The 16,085-nt window shown below is 37.5% G+C and overlaps 1 protein-coding gene across 1 annotated transcript in view; it reads right to left on the bottom strand.

The window, feature by feature from the left end:
* Window positions 1–16,085, bottom strand: part of LRP5 (LDL receptor related protein 5) — a 136,073-nt gene that overhangs the window by 61,835 nt on the left and 58,153 nt on the right. Inside the window, exons 4-6 of the mRNA XM_081939649.1 lie at window positions 15,260–15,456; window positions 12,848–12,979; window positions 94–490 (exon numbers count right to left, since the gene is read on the bottom strand). Coding sequence (XP_081795775.1) covers window positions 94–490; window positions 12,848–12,979; window positions 15,260–15,456 — 726 coding nt within the window. The remainder of the gene's footprint in view (window positions 1–93; window positions 491–12,847; window positions 12,980–15,259; window positions 15,457–16,085) is intronic.

Here is a 16,085-nt window from a genome sequence, read left to right as displayed (position 1 = left end):
AAGGACTACCTGTAACATGTTCCATAGCATAGAAATGCAAAGGCAGAGCAACCACCAGTGTTTTAAGATTGAACAAATACTTGCAAGACTTACCCCATCACAGGATTGAGCACTATTGCTCTAGGTTCATCTAAGTTTTCTGAAATAAGGATCTTTCTTGAGGTCCCATTCAATCGTGTAACTTCAATCCGATCTGTACCAGTATCAGTCCAATACAAATTCCTAGCCACCCAATCTACTGCAATGCCATCAGGATGATTTATCTCTGTTGTTACTAGAGTCTGGGCTCCAGATCCGTCAAGAAATGCCCGGCGAATAGCTCTGACATCATCATCTGTCCAATATATGTAGCCCTCAACAGGGTCATAGTCAATTGCAATAGCGTGCCTAATGTTGTCTATTTGCAGAATAACATCTGTGAAGTCCGGCATGTCCAGGGAAATTCTTCGTAGATCCGTTCTTCTAGCCAGCAAGAGGACTTCCTCAGCACCTAAGAAAAAAGTAGTGATCAGTAAAGAGCTAGTAAACAGTTCTTTCCTTGCGCCACAGTTAAATTGTTGCTTACAAAATTCAATTTCTAGTTTTCCGATTAACTTTACATTATGAAATGTATGGACTGTATAGAAAAAGGCAATCTGATTGTGAAGGAAGATCACAAGTTTTTCTCCAATGGCAATAATGCTTTAGGAAGAACAAGGACAAAAGAAAGTTCTGTTTCTATTGGTACAACTAAAAATATACATTTCCCAAGTACAACTCCTATATGAAGACACTTACAATGTACTCAAAGTTGACGCTTCTGTCATGAGAGATCATGATTCCTGATCTTGCAGTTCATAGGAACAGTCATATCAATCCCCATCACCAATTGCAATGCCTCTCCAATTATGGAAGATGCACCAGGCAAAGGCAGCATTCATATTTATATGTCCAAAAAGCAAGACAGGACTGAGTAAGATAATGAAAAAGATGAACTGGAAAACAGAGGTATGCATACAGAGCTGCTTGAGGAGCCCATCTGTTTTTGGAATTGGGATGTAAGGGGCAACAGATACTTCTGGCATAGTCATCCAGGGTATGAATTAACACACAGTAGACATGCCTCTATTGAGGTTATGAAGTATGAGGAGGAAAAGCCATTAATTCACATTTTGCAGTCTACCTATAGTCCAACACCAAAATAACACCCTGAGTCATCAAATTCTTTAAAAATACTATATGCATTGTCCTAAAGGCGGTGTTCTCTGAACATGATGCAAACCTCTAATGCCTTCAGTGCCTGTTTCTTGTATTATATTTCTTCTTTTAACTAAACTAAATAGTAGCCATAAGACAGAAACTTCTAATATGTTTATGAGGCTGAACAGAACTGTGCATATTTCATTGTAGATTTGTATAAAAGCATTGATATCAGCCACTGTAATCCTAGTATTCTCTTTAAAATTGATTCTTTAACATCATCTATGAAGATGACATCTTTAATGAACCACTAACCATGGCCAAGCTCTCAGAGGATAGGAAACTAAACTTAAAATGTTGAATAAAGTTGCACACTATTGCTAAAACTAGGATCAAAGCCCAATTTCAGACTAGATCTCTACTTGCAGTTGATTATTCAGGCTAATTGGCTATGTACCTGAATTTCCTTCGCATCCCACTTTTTTTTTCATTTTTGACAACCTAGAACAGTGATGGCGAACCTTTTTAGGCACCAAGTGCCCAAAGTGCGCGCCCCACCCAACTTCAAGGCATGCATGCGCCCTCCACATGCATAGCAGAGACCCAAAGACCAGCTGGCTGGTGGGAGGCACGTGTACAGGCACGGTAGAGACCCGAAATAGAGCTGGGGCAATGGTGTGTGTGCCCACAGAGAGGGTTCTGCGTGCCACCTCTGGCACACGTGCCACATGTTCACCACCACTGACTTAGACCTAGAATATTGGAGGACTTATATAAGTTTAATGACATCTGAATTGTACTAAATATTCTACTATCGAGACAAATTAAACAATACCATTTTAAACAGTGAGAGTGGGATCTGTAGCTGCTATATGGTGTAGCTGAATATGTGAAGATTGTTCTTATTAAAATAAATAAAAAGATACATAGAAAAAAAGGTTTCAAGAAAAGTTTTAAAATGTTTGCCTTCCTTTGCTAGTACTGGGCATGAATATTCACAGTAAAAGGATTTTTATGAACCTGAGGGAAAATATTACTGCTATATGAGAAAAACATCTTCATAAAGCATTTTCAGAACCTGCTCTTCAAAGTGTCAAGAGTATTGCGCCCTCTCAAAAGCTAGGTCTGGTTCTGACATCTTTAAATGCACAGGAAAAGCATTACCTACATCTTGGTCAGTTCTCTTTTTTTCCAAACACCACTTTCAGAACATCCTGTCCTTTTCTTTCAGTATTCTTTGTATGCATAAACCTGTTTCTTGACATATTTGCTTTTCTTGCATTAGTATGTATACTTATTATTTCATTATTTTGTTATGCTTTGTTAAATTATTTATACAATATTAGTCCAGACCAGTGGTTCTCAACCTGTGGTCCACAAACCACTGGGGGCGGGGAGGCATAATGTCATCACAGGGATTCTGTAAGCGATTGAAACAAATGTTATGATTTAAATCTTTAGTTGAGTCTTGGGTCTCTATGGCCATGATCCATGGTCATGAAAGATATTTAAAGAGGGTCCCTGGTGAAGAAAAAGTTGAGGACTGCTGGTCTAGATCATGGGAAAGGACTGGCCTAAATTAATTCTTCAAGGTGCAACTTATTTAGTCAGTGTTCCTGAAGTTAATATCAGATTAATACTTAATCAGCAACAATTGTGATCTTAGCTGCTCTTTTTCCTACCCGCATGGCTCTTAACTGTTTGCCAGAAAGCTGCTTTGTTGGGTTATGGGTGTCCTTATTATGACAGATAATACATTTAAGGGCACATAGACAAATTCCACATTTGAATGTTTCTGAAGGCATTGCAAGCAAGAACTGCCTCTGCCTCTCTCTTCCTGCCTAGTTCAAGCTTGTTTGCTCCCTGTTCAATCATTTTTCTACTCAGAGGTGAGCTTTGAAGATATATAGTTAATAGTTTGTTAAGGATGAACAATGCATGAAGCATTTCAATTTCAGTTTCTTATTGATAGTTGTAAAAAGAGTGTAAACAGGATTATCAACATGGTACTTGTCTGCAGCATCTTGAAGGCATGTCTTTTCCTGGGATTACCTGCCCGATTGTTTCCTAGGAAAGGGTACAGCTACATTACAACATTTTTGCAGCTACATTACAACAATTTTACTAAACACTTCAATTAAAAGAAAGAACTAATGCAAAGTAAAAATAAATAAAAGAATAATAGAAAGCACAGAAAGGGGAAAAATAGGAGGGAAAAAATAATATAGGAAAGAAAAAAAGAAATATATAAAGAAATGAATTTACCCTTTCTTAGTAATGAATATAAATATTTTAGTAACATATCACCTTCTCCTAAAATACAACAAATTATCTCTTCTTCCCATATCTTACCCATAAACAAATCTTTAAAATCTTGTCATTGGATGTGGGGGTTGGCAATAATTCATTTAGGACTTCTATAACATCTATCTATTTTAACCTTGGTCAAATAAACCAACTTTATACTAACTACTTTTAACAATTTTGATCTTTATTTCCTTCAAATAGTGTCCTAGAAATAGATTTCTTTTCATTTTCATTGTCCTTTCCCATAAAATCCTTCAAAATTGTAGCAAGACTCCGAAGTTGCCCGGGTAACACTTTTACTTTATTATTTCTTTTAATTATTAAGACATCAGGATGTTTTATTTCTATATCCAGTATAGCATTTTCCCCATATCATTCTTGTTGTTTGTTATTTTTAAATCCACTTTCAAATCAGGTGGAATGTGATTGGGTACAAGTGATGGTTAGTGACTCTTTGCAGGAGAGGATGATGCCACCCTCCCCAAAGGAGGTGGTGGTGAGCCCCTTCTCAAGGGGCGATCTTTGTATCCAACAGTATTGGGCAACTTTTGCTCAGTTTCCAATGTTCCCTTTTAAGAGAAGGATGTTGAGAGGATTCCTGATGCACAGCTACAAAGGCCCTTGGATGAAGCAGATTATTTGGATTATTTTCAGTCTAGGTTCAGGCTGGGGGTATAACACCGACACAGCACTGGCCACACTTCTTGATAACCTTTGGAAGGCTCACAGTGGGGATGGTGCAACCATTATGGCCTTCCTGGACCTCTCAGCAGCTTTCAATAGCATTGACCATGCTACTTTTGGACCAGCTTCAGTGATTGGGAATGGGAAGTTCTTCTCCTTTGCATTCCCACCCCACAATATTGCTTTCTGATTCTCTGAGATCACTATGGCAGCTTGACAATTAAAAACTGGTTATGAAACAAAAATAAAATCACATGAATAAAACTGCCCAGGAATTTAAAATCAAAAGATAACCAGGAAAATTCCATAGAAAATGATCTTACCTCTTCAGCTTGACAACCCTATGGGCTATCAAACAAAACTGTAAAGAACTTCCCCACGCATAAGCCCTACAAATGTGCAAAACTTACTTCATTTTCCTTAATTTCCAACCAGCGTGACTATGGGTTGCTCAAGAGCCAGGAAGGGAGGACTGGCAGGAGGGGGAACAGATTTAAAAAGTATCAAATGGATCTGATGAACTTGCTCCAACCATCAACAAGTTGAAATGTAGCCATACATTTACCCCAGGAGTACCCAGGAGTGGATTTTGAATTAAGAAAACATGGGTAAGAATATAGCCTAATTGCTAGTTAAGAAATGTGTACAATACTCTCTAAAATGCAATGGAGGAATGTGCAATTTATAGCCCACATACCAGATAACGGCTGCCAAGTTCCTTTTACAGACCCTGGGCTGTCTGCACTGCCTAAAATATCCCCCGGCTGTGCCATGGCCACCTAAGCTCTATAAAGTTGAGTATAATCTCATCACTTTGTGAAGTCCAGGTGGCTCAACCAAACCAACAACAGCACCACTGTTGCTATGACAGAGAGACATCAAGACCTCACAAGGAGAAACACAACTGTCCTAAGCAGCTAATGAAGTACTGAAAAAAATTGTTTCACCATAAAACAAGTTTTGCGAAATGAATATCACTCCTTCCTCCCTCTCTCCCTCCAAAAGCCAAAAGTCTAGTTTGGAGGAAAAATACTTTTCAACTACCAGCACGGAATCCAAGAATGTATGGATATCTGTTTGCAATTTTCAGTGGACAGACAGATGGTGCTTTATTTAACTATGGGGTACCAGAATGGCTCAACTAAATACATATCCAACATTAGGGGACTGCTCAGGTTTTTTTTTTTAAGTATTTAAATAAAAAAGGGGAAAGCAAGCAGCATGTCAACTCTTCAGACAGGTTATTTTTCTTCTTTTAACTCCATGATTCTATATTTATGCCGACTGGTATTTAAATGATGACCTTGCCTTGTTAAAAGCCAGTAGGTATTGTTACACCATTTGCAAAGGATTACGCTCTGACATAGCTGCTATACGTGCATTTGGTTTCATTTGAATAGGATGTAGGGCACAATCTTATTTCACTTAATTCATCCACCATACAAAGCTACGATTTGCTAAACGATGCTTTGCTGAATATACCAGAATTGACTAGATTCACTTAGTAGTAGATAATAATCTGAACTGCTGGATATTTGTCCATTTATGGCCACAAAATGGCCTGGTCTGTAGTCTCGAACTGCCTTAACTTTGCAGGGCCAGTTGATTCCTATCATTAAATTAAACCAAACAAACTACATTATTAATAAACTGCCCAGCTCTGGTGTCTTATTTAAACAAACTTGAACATAATTTTTAAAAAAATCTTTCTAAGATGGCTTGCAAATACACCACAATGTTGAATTAATCAGTTTTCATTGAATACAAATTTAGCCAAGAAAATAGCAGTAGAAAGGAGAGATATATGGAATGAATAAATAACAGAATAACAAAGTTGGAAGGGACCTTGTAAGTCTTCTAGTCAACCCCCCTATTCAAGCAGGAGACCCTGCAGCATTTCAGACAAGTGGCTGTCCAGTCTCTTCTTAAAAGCCTCCAGTGATACAACTTCTGAAGTCAAGTCGTTCCCCTGGTTAATTGTTCTCACTGTTAGGCAATTTCTTCTAAGTTCTAGGTTGCTTCTCTCCTCGATTAATTCATTGTTTTTTGTCTTCCCTTCTGGTACTTTGGAAAATAGGTTGACACCTCCCCCCTCTTCTTTGTGGCACCCTCAAATATTGAAACACTGCTATCATGTAACCTCTAGGGCTTCTTTTCACTAGACTAGTCATACCCAAATCCTGCAACCATTTCTTCATATGTTTTAGCCTCCAGCCCACTAATCATCTTGCTCTTCTCTGCACTCTTTCAAGAGTCTCAATATCTATTTATACTGTGGTGACCAAAACTGGATGCAGTATTTCAAGTGTGGTCTTACCAAGATCTTATAGATCGGTACTAAATACTTCACATGACCTTGATTCTTTCTATCCCTTTGTTAATGCAACCTAGGAATGCATTGGCTTTTTTGGCTGCTGCCACACACTGCTGGCTCATATTTAAGTGTCTACCAGGACTCTCATAGAATTGCAAAGTTTCTCATGATCCCCCCACAAAGGCGGGGGGAGTGAGAGAACTGAATCTAAAACACTTGGGAAAAACGTTCCCAAAATGCCATACTTTTTGTGCTTACTGTAAGAATTTCATAATTCACCACTGGCTATGTATTTTACACCATACATATCAACTAAAGTGTCTTCAAAACAATAGTATGGTAATACTACAACTTTCATTAGTTGCCAGAGTAGGCATTAGTAGGCTCATCCTATTCTAACCAGACCTGTTAGTAAATCCCAAAACTTCAATGTGATATATATTTTCCTTTTTTAAAAGCACTGAATTCTTTACAGCAGGGGATAATTCTAGCTGAGTGGGAACTCTGAGATCTGAAATGCCATCAAACATCTGGAGGCTGCCCTATTCACAGACATTGGGAGGGAGGGTTGTATTCTGACAGAGGGGTGGACAATTATGGCTCCTTTGTGACCTGTGGACTTCAACTCCCAAAATTCCTGAGCCAGCAACTCCCAGAATTCTGGAAGTTATATTCCACAGGTCTTAAAGAGGCCACGCATGCTCTACACAACTGAGATGGTACAGCTAAGGCTAACTATTCAAAACTCAATGACACAGTCAATTCACTGCCTACAAAATTGCCCCTAAATATTATTCCACATCATATTATACAAGCAGTACAAGCAGCCATTCCTCAGATGGCATTCAAAAGGAAAAAAATAATAAATCTGCCAAAGTTGAGGTTCATCAGCCAATCTTACTTGGCCCTGGAAAATTCCTTCCTTGGCCAGCATTGGAATCCAAAGCACTATTTAAGGCAGCACATATATTCTTACTGGTTTTAAAAAAAAGTCTGTCTACATCAGCCAGCAGCTATTTGTCCAAAAAGAGGGAAGGGAAAGCAATAAATATGACGATTCATTCAACAAGCGAGAAAAATTGCATAAATTTCATTACTTTTAAAAGGGGGAATTAAAGAACCTAATTTCCATTAATCATATAATAATAGTTTTTAGTAGTACAATCCTTTATTCTCTTTAATATTATTAAATTGCCTTGTTTTCTTTTTCCATTCCCCAGAGCTTTACATATCTTTCGACAAAACTAATATCCGTAGAAGCGTATGCCTTTTAATTAGCATTTTAGAAACACCTGCTAAGGGTAACTGAATTTGAAAGGAAAACTGGCCACAATGCATAAGTGTTGGTCTATTTATCCTCAGCCCCTGAATGCTATATTCTGTTTCTGTAGTTAATGAAAAACCAGGCAGCAGAAAGCAGAATAGAGATGGTGAGGGAATATGGCACTGTGTGCACGTCTCTCTGGGTCAAGGTTTATAACCAAGGTAGGATTCCCTTTCATCTGTGAGTTTTAAATTACTATACTAGTATACTGCCTTCCAATATTGTTGCTTTGCACCCCTGTGATTAAAAAACCATCTTTCTACTCTGGAAATGGAAGCTGCAGTCTATTGGCAAAATTATCTCCAATCAGAACTGACAGCAGCAAAGCAGACAAGAGCTGTTTGTTATTTTCCCTTTGGCTCTCTCTGAGTTTGACAAGTGACAAGGCACCTATAATATAGTAACAAATGCTCCGGTTTAGTCATCCAACCTAAACAAATGTAGACAGCGTTTTGCTTTTGCGAATGCAGAAAATGCAGCATTATTCCTATCTCATTAGTCCTTCTATTAATCAGACTATAACAATGGTCTATTGTAGATATTCCTTTCCCTTCTTTTCTTTCCTTCCCCTCTCCCAACAAAGAGGACTAACTTCTTACAAGCATCATTTTACTGGCAGAGCCTTGGGAAGGGGAATAGGTTTAGCAAAGTCTAAAACTAGCAAATACCACTACCATTGCTATCTTTGGAAAGCAATTAATGTAAAGCTATCATCTACTATTTGCCTCTTCAATACTGAATTATACCCAGAAGAGTATTAACACTAAATCATTTTTAAAGCCATAAATCCATGAGCCTCATTTACCTAATTTCCTACCACTAATAGTAGAAGAAAAATATTTTTATAGGTCATGAGAGGTGGGGGGAGAAGAGCTTATTAGTTACTCTGACCAACCATGCAAAACAATGAACAGGGTTATGTATAACCTTTACAAAGTGATATTATATCAATTGTTCATCCACAGCTCTGCACAGAGGAAAGATAGGAACTTATAGAAAGAAGATAACTGGAGAAAGTTTTATTTCACTAGAATCAACTGTATTATATATGCCACTATAATGTTTATCAGAAAAAAATTGAATGCCAAGGAATATTGCCATTAAAAAATAATTCTTTTTGAAATAACTTTGTTCCACATTTTGAGAAATCCAATTATTATGACCCCATCATGAAAATCTTGCAGAAACGTTTCAAATGCAATTATTATGATCCCATCATGAAAATCTTGCAGAAACGTTTCAAATGCATATTTACAATAGACACCTAGATAGTTGTTTACCATTGTTAAAAAATCTTATAACTGAGGGATATTTTAAAAAATTTGTTAAATAGGATTTTAAAACTAATTTCTAATGTTAAATAGTTCCATCTAGTAAAAAAAAACAAGCAGGCATTTTATAAACAAACTACTCAATATTCATTGCTAGACAAGCAAATTCAACCTAACACAATTTATGTGGAATTAATATTTGTGTCTGTATGAGTCCCTTGCCACTTAATGCACATTTTTATTTTTATTACATTTTGGGGTAGAAAACATAAATCATCTGGACAGTCTAGTTAATTCACAATGTGACTCTCAGTTGAAATGGTAACTGTTTTTCCTTTAGAAAATGTTATATAACACCTCATAACTACATACATTCTATTTTACAATTAACAGATGGCTAATATATACATAGCTTTTTGGCCATATTATCACTAAAGAAACTATATGTTCTCAAAAATTATGTCATTATGTAATTGGCATTTACACATTTATAATATGATATACATTCACATTAGTGAAGTAAAAAATGGAAGAATAGCAATATATCAATTTAATAGGAGAAAATATCACATAGATTCTATTCTATACTGCAGCCATAATAAAATATACTACATTTAAAAAACGTCGAGAGAGAATTTAAAATCAGGAGAAATGGGTTTAAGGAGAAAATAATACTCTCACAATCAAACCAGCAGCTCTGCATTAAAAAAAAAATTTAAAGGCACATTATGGTCGCTAATGACCTCGTTTCTATCTAGATGCACCCAAAACTATTTAAGGAACAATTCAGACATTCTCTATGCATGCAAAATATTAATCTGAAGAACACAATTCCTGAGGAAATCTCAAAAGTGGATATAGTAAAGCAAGTTAAATTCCTCCTGAAAAATATATTAAAAAGTCCTTGGCCACCAATGAGTTAATTAATAAGACTGGGAGTCAAAGCACATGGATGTTGGCATAAGGCAGAGAACCCACAAAAGATGCAGAGCTTGGGAAAGAAATAATCCATAAAAGTGAACCAAAAAGCTACATATTCTTATGCAAAACCAGACTTCCTGTTCCCATCCCACTTTCTACCCTTTTGATAAAAAGGGCTGGAAGAATGTCTAGCTCAACAATAGAAAGGTGCAAATACCACTTAAACAGTCACTCATTTCTGTGCCCTTAGCCAAAGTACTAAATGCCCACTGGGGCTCTTTCCCATTGCCAGAAACACAAGGTCAACATGAGTCTTCTGAAAGGCTTGTTCTGAGCATTCATCAAGGGTTTCTAAAGCTGTGAAAAGAGGGACTTTTTTTAAGGGGAGGGGAAACCCCCCCTGTTCTTTCAATACCTTAGGAAGCACATCAATAACACAATTGCAGCAGACAGAATAATGGGGAAAAAAACCTGCCCTTGCTTTCTTCCAGATACAAATTCAATTTCCAACATTGTCCACATAGACATGAAACAAGAACAACAAGTGGTGGAGAAGAGGCAAAAAAAGGGGGGGAGAAATGTGGTGGGCACCGGCCACCATCATTTGCTGCCCAAAGATCTCTAGAGTAAGTGCATCTATACGATTCATTGTCATTAAATGCTTCATGGCTGGATTCTACAGCATAATAAAAACAAGCAAAATATTACTAACAACTTACTTAAAATTTATTTTGTATACTCAAATGGCCTTCAATAAAGGTACATATTTTATTTTAATAATTATATGTTTTCTGCCATGATTTTCCATCTTTCTTTTCAGAAGATAAAATAACATATTTGAAATAGATTTTAATTTTAAAAAATTGTAATATCATCTAATACAAATGTCTTCCTTCTGAAGTTCATGAAATACTTGAGTTCTCTCTTAGGGATATAGATATGTACATCTGAATACATACATATCTAAATACATACATACATACATATATAAATATATCAGTCTTGACATGATGACGAGCTAACGTTATGAAGATGTAAGTTCCACCTCAGAATATTTTTGGCAGAGATTATTCATATTGTTATCCCACGACACATTTTAGCCATAATTTGTTATGTATACCAGAATCAGTGTTGCAGGTGAGCAAAATAATCATGATTTATATGATGACTTCACAACATTCTCCATTCTACCATCACTCAAAAGATATCAGGACATGTCAGGTTCTAGGTTCAGACATGCCCTCGTTAGAACAAATCAAGATTTATAAAAGAGCCATAATGGTGTAGTAGTTAGAATGAAATACTACAGGCTAACTCTTCCCACTGCCAGGAGTTCAATCCTGACAGGCTCAAAGTTGACTCAGACTTCCCTCCTTCTGAGGTCAGTAAAATGAGGACCCTAATTGTCGGGGACAATATGCTGACTCTGTAAATTGCTTAGAGAGGGCTGTAAAGCATTGTGAAGCCATATATAAATCTAAGTACTATTGCTATAAAGCCCAATTAGCATGGTTTCAATTTGTGGTTGTTCCAAACAAAACAAAAAAAGATTACCTTCTGGGAGCAGTTTCACATATCATTGAAAATCATAACTAAATTATAATAACTTTCTATTATGGGCAAACTCTTTACTTCTCTGACATAAACTTGGATTGAACAAGACCTCAGGCCAAGCTAAACAAACATGCACATATAAGGTCACATGCATGTAATTGCATGAAAGAATGTAAAAGGTAAAGGTTCTCCTCACACATATGTGCTAGTCGTTCCCGACTCTAGGAGGCGGTGCTCATCTCCGTTTCAAAGCCAAAGAGCCAGCGCTATCCAAAGGCGTCTCCATGGTCATGTGGCCGGCATGACTAAACGCCAAAGGCGCACAGAATGCTATTATCTTCCCACCAAAGGTGGTTCCTATTTTTCTACTTGCATTTTTACATGCTTTCAAACTGCTAGGTTGGCAGAAGCTGGGACAAGTAACGGGAGCTCACTCCACTACGCGAAAGAATGTAGAGACAGAATAAATGCACAGAAAATTATAAACCCAGACTTGCATGCAATCAAGCAGGGAGTCAGAGCCAGTAAGGTGTATGCTGCTAATTCTCTTTCTCCCAAACAGCCTCTTCAAATATGGTCACATGATAAACAGCATTCAGTAAATGTGTTCACAGCCAAGTCTGACTTGGTCTTTTTGTGGAGCATTCACTTGTAAAATTCTCTAATTCTTGCATTTCTGCCATGAAATATGCAATAAAAAGGCCTAGTCGGAGTCATACATTAATATTTAAGATGGGTATCTGAAGTGGTTATCTATCCACTGGTACATTACTGAAGCAGCTTCTACAAAGCTAAAGAATACCTTCCCAGAGGATATAAGTTCTCTCTTCCCTTGTATATTTATATATTCATTAGTATGGGGTTTTGTACTATAAACTGAACCTGAATTAACTGACGTAGACTCATCGTCTACAGTCTTGAGGGCTTCTGAAGGAGATGAACTTTTAATAAATGGGCAAATAACCTATAAAATAAGAAGCATGGAGGGAACTGATTGGGGGATTCAGGAGAAGAGAAGAAAAAACTAGAGAGAAGTCACCACAGATGGTCCTTGTTTAACAACTGTTTATTTATTTTATTGAGCTATAAAATTTATTGGCCGCCCATCCTACCTCAGGGTAACTGAAACTGTTGCGTTTTTGAAAGTGATGTAAACATAATTTTATGATCAATTCTCACATTTACAACTTTTGTGGATTTGTGAAGCAAAGCTGAAGTAAGATCACAAGGACTGAATTGTGAGTCTCAATAGGCTTGTTAAGCCAAGTAGTGATAAGGTAAAGACTTCCTTACCTGCTTTGCAGGTTTTTCCATCTTCTTGTAGTTGGACTCCAGTAGGACAGGTACAACTATAAAAGGGTTCTTTTGGGGACAACAGGCACAAATGTGAACAACCACCGTTATTTTCCTCACAGGGTGTGTGAACTTGAAAAACAAGAGAAGAAAGGAAATCATGCACATTTTTTATTTTATTTTCTGATAACACAGAAAGGAAACCTAGATCCCTAAAGAAGACAATCGCTAAAAGATAATTGACTACAAGACAGACATTTAATGTTGCTCCGTACGACTTTAGGAAAGTGTCAATAAAAATAAAACTGTGCTGAGAAAAGTACCTTTTCACCCGACAGTATCTCAAACTGCTAAAATGCAGTTGGGGATTCAATAATAGTTTCAGAAGTATTAAAAAATGTTAAGGGACAACTGGATGCTGCATGTTTATTTCTATTTGGACTGTTGTTATAGTTACAGCGCAGGTTGAACCAGAACAATTGTTATTTGTTTCATCAGTTCATACTTTTCTGTATATCTCACCCTGCAACAATGGTAACAACTTCTTAGTATTTTCTACATTCAGCTGTGTCCCAGTCAATTATGTTGGCTATACATAGTCTAAATATTTTTATTTATTATAGCTAGCGGACTTTGGAAGACATACAAAATCACTTGTCTATCTCACAAGCAAACCTAAAAATTTAGGATCCTTGTGTTCTGTTTGTTTTGTTCTTCTCCATCCCAATATGTAATCTGTTTTGATTCTGGCATCCAAAGGAGAGCATGACATTTTAAAGTGATGTGCATGTGTAACCATTCAAAAGCATGGTAGCCCTATATATGATCCACAATCAGTTAATACAGTACAAAGACTTGGAGCAATGGCATCCAAATCCAGTTGAATCAAGAGACAGCATTATCTGAACTATTTCTAGCAGATAGTATTTCCCAGTGTGCCAGGCTTTCCTCATTACTGTCCAGAAATATTGTGACCCAGGGGTGGGACGTGCTCTCAGCTGACAGAAATGTTAGGAATTCCGAAAGCACCACAGAGCGTCATCTGGAACGCAAGGACAAACTCTATCAGGGCACATACCCAATGACATCTACCGAAGCTTTGCACCTGTTTCTCAGCTAAAGCAGCTTTTAAATGCCTCTCTTTACTCCATGAATATTTACTACCCATCTATCCTTTTTCTTAGTGTAGCCACAGCTCTTCAGAGCTAAAACCAAACTGCCTCCGAGATTTTCAATAGTAGACTTAGGCCTCAATGCTCTCTTAAATGAGATAGTACTCAACTTTAGGATAAAACTATGTTTATGTGTTACATTATGTTTCTAATATTTAGCATGCACAATTTTGCTTGGAAATCCTGTGGCTAAAGAATTCAATCAAGGAATACAATCTGCTTTTTAATTTTTTCCATAGATTTTTCCTGTTGATTAAAATCTTAATCCATGAGTAATAATGAGGTATCTTCCTCTCTGCCACTCCTGCAAGTTATTTTTCTTACTGCAAAACATCGTTAACGTTTTTGTAACAGTATTACAAAATACTATTACAAAATACATGCTATTAACAAGATGCTAATGGAAAAATCAGTCCTTAAAATAACTGATTTAAAGTATTTAACATACGTAAATGTGCCTGAGAAATTCTGAATTTTAACATTTCTAAATGAAAGCCTGTTTCAATAAGCAGGCAAAAAGGGCATCTCAGCAAAGAATTTGCATTACTATGGCCTGCTTTTTAACCAAATTTGCATTGCGCTATGAATGATATGCACAACCAGTTAATGATGATCTCATTTAAGTCTTGGAAAGTGTTCAACTATTCAGTCTGATACATTGTTCAGAGATCTGTGGCATCCAAGTGAGAATTAGCTATAATATTAATGAGAGTAACTTATGAACTGCACAGAATTTGAATCCCAAGCCTCCTTCCTTGGCACTTCTACTCAATTATTATGCTCTAGCTGGTTGAGCTTCTTTAACATTAAGGCAACAGCCACATCATTGACAATCAAAGAAATTCTGTCCTGCAAACTTCCACTGAGACAAGGCAAATCAGAGCTCAGAGAAGTAACTGCAAGGTGAAAAATCTACAGGATGAGACCCTGAGATTTTCTTTCCTATGAAACAGTTTGTGATTCTGTTCTGCAATCAACATCTTATGTAAATATGATGGTAACAAACTTTATTAAACAGCAATCAGGTTAAGAACCTAAGCCATGGTATTTAGGACTAAACCTCCTGTCACAATCAAATAACAGCCTAGCATACCAGTTGCTTGTTAATAATTATAGTAGGGCAGAGGCCTGCATTGCATAATTAATAGATTTGTATTTCCTTCTCTGAAGTCATGGGCGTTAGATTTAAAATCCCACTTATCCCTAATGTCAGAGGAAAAGAAACAAACAGAAAACATACAATATGGCTGTCTTTCAGGGCTCAAAACCTGGATGTCCATTGGTGAATAAAGAGAATTTATGATTTCTCTCTTATTCTCTCCAGCTTTCTTGTTGCAGGCATGAATGGAACGCGTCTGCCAATCCGTCCAGTACAGGGTGTCCCCAGCCAAGGTCAGGGCAAATGGATGAGTGAGACTGCCTTCCACCACTTTTTGCCTAGTTTGTAGAAGAAAGAACATTTTCCAAAGTGATTATAAAAACTACTTCACAAATTAATACAGAAAGACAAGATGTCAAAATGTAAATAAAATAACAGTGACTGTTCCATAAACAGCAGCAATTCAGTGTATGTGGAATGGGTCTTGTTCATACCTGAGCAAAACACTTTCTTCTGAATCATTTCAAAAAATACTATGCCTGCAAAGTGGAACCACAATTACCATAAAATATGTTGCTCTGAAAAATTATTTAAATTGCTATCTGCAGGAGGTGGCCCAAGCTCCGTCTGGAACCTGTCTGGTTCCATCAAGCGCCTGAGGCGGAACCGGAAAACACTAGATGGTTCCGCCCCAGGCGCTTGATGGAACCAGACAGGTTCCAGACGGAGCTTGGGCCACCTCCTGCAGCCCTGACCCGCCCTCGGGTAGAGGACCTGGTGGCCGCGTGGAATAATGCGACTACCGGGGCCTTGAACCGGGTGGCGCCTTTGCGGCCTCTCCGGCGGCAACGATCAACCCTGGCTCCTTGGTTTACCGAGGAGCTAAGGGTGATGAAGCGCCGCAAGAGATGCCTAGAGAGTCGTTGGAGATCCTCCCGATCCGAATTTGACCGAGCACAGGTACGAG

This window comes from Natrix helvetica (assembly GCF_964273705.1).
Source record: "Natrix helvetica genome assembly, chromosome: 1".
Lineage (NCBI taxonomy): Eukaryota > Metazoa > Chordata > Lepidosauria > Squamata > Natricidae > Natrix > Natrix helvetica.
Note: the sequence above shows the minus strand (reverse complement) of the source record. Positions and strands in the feature narration are given on the sequence as shown.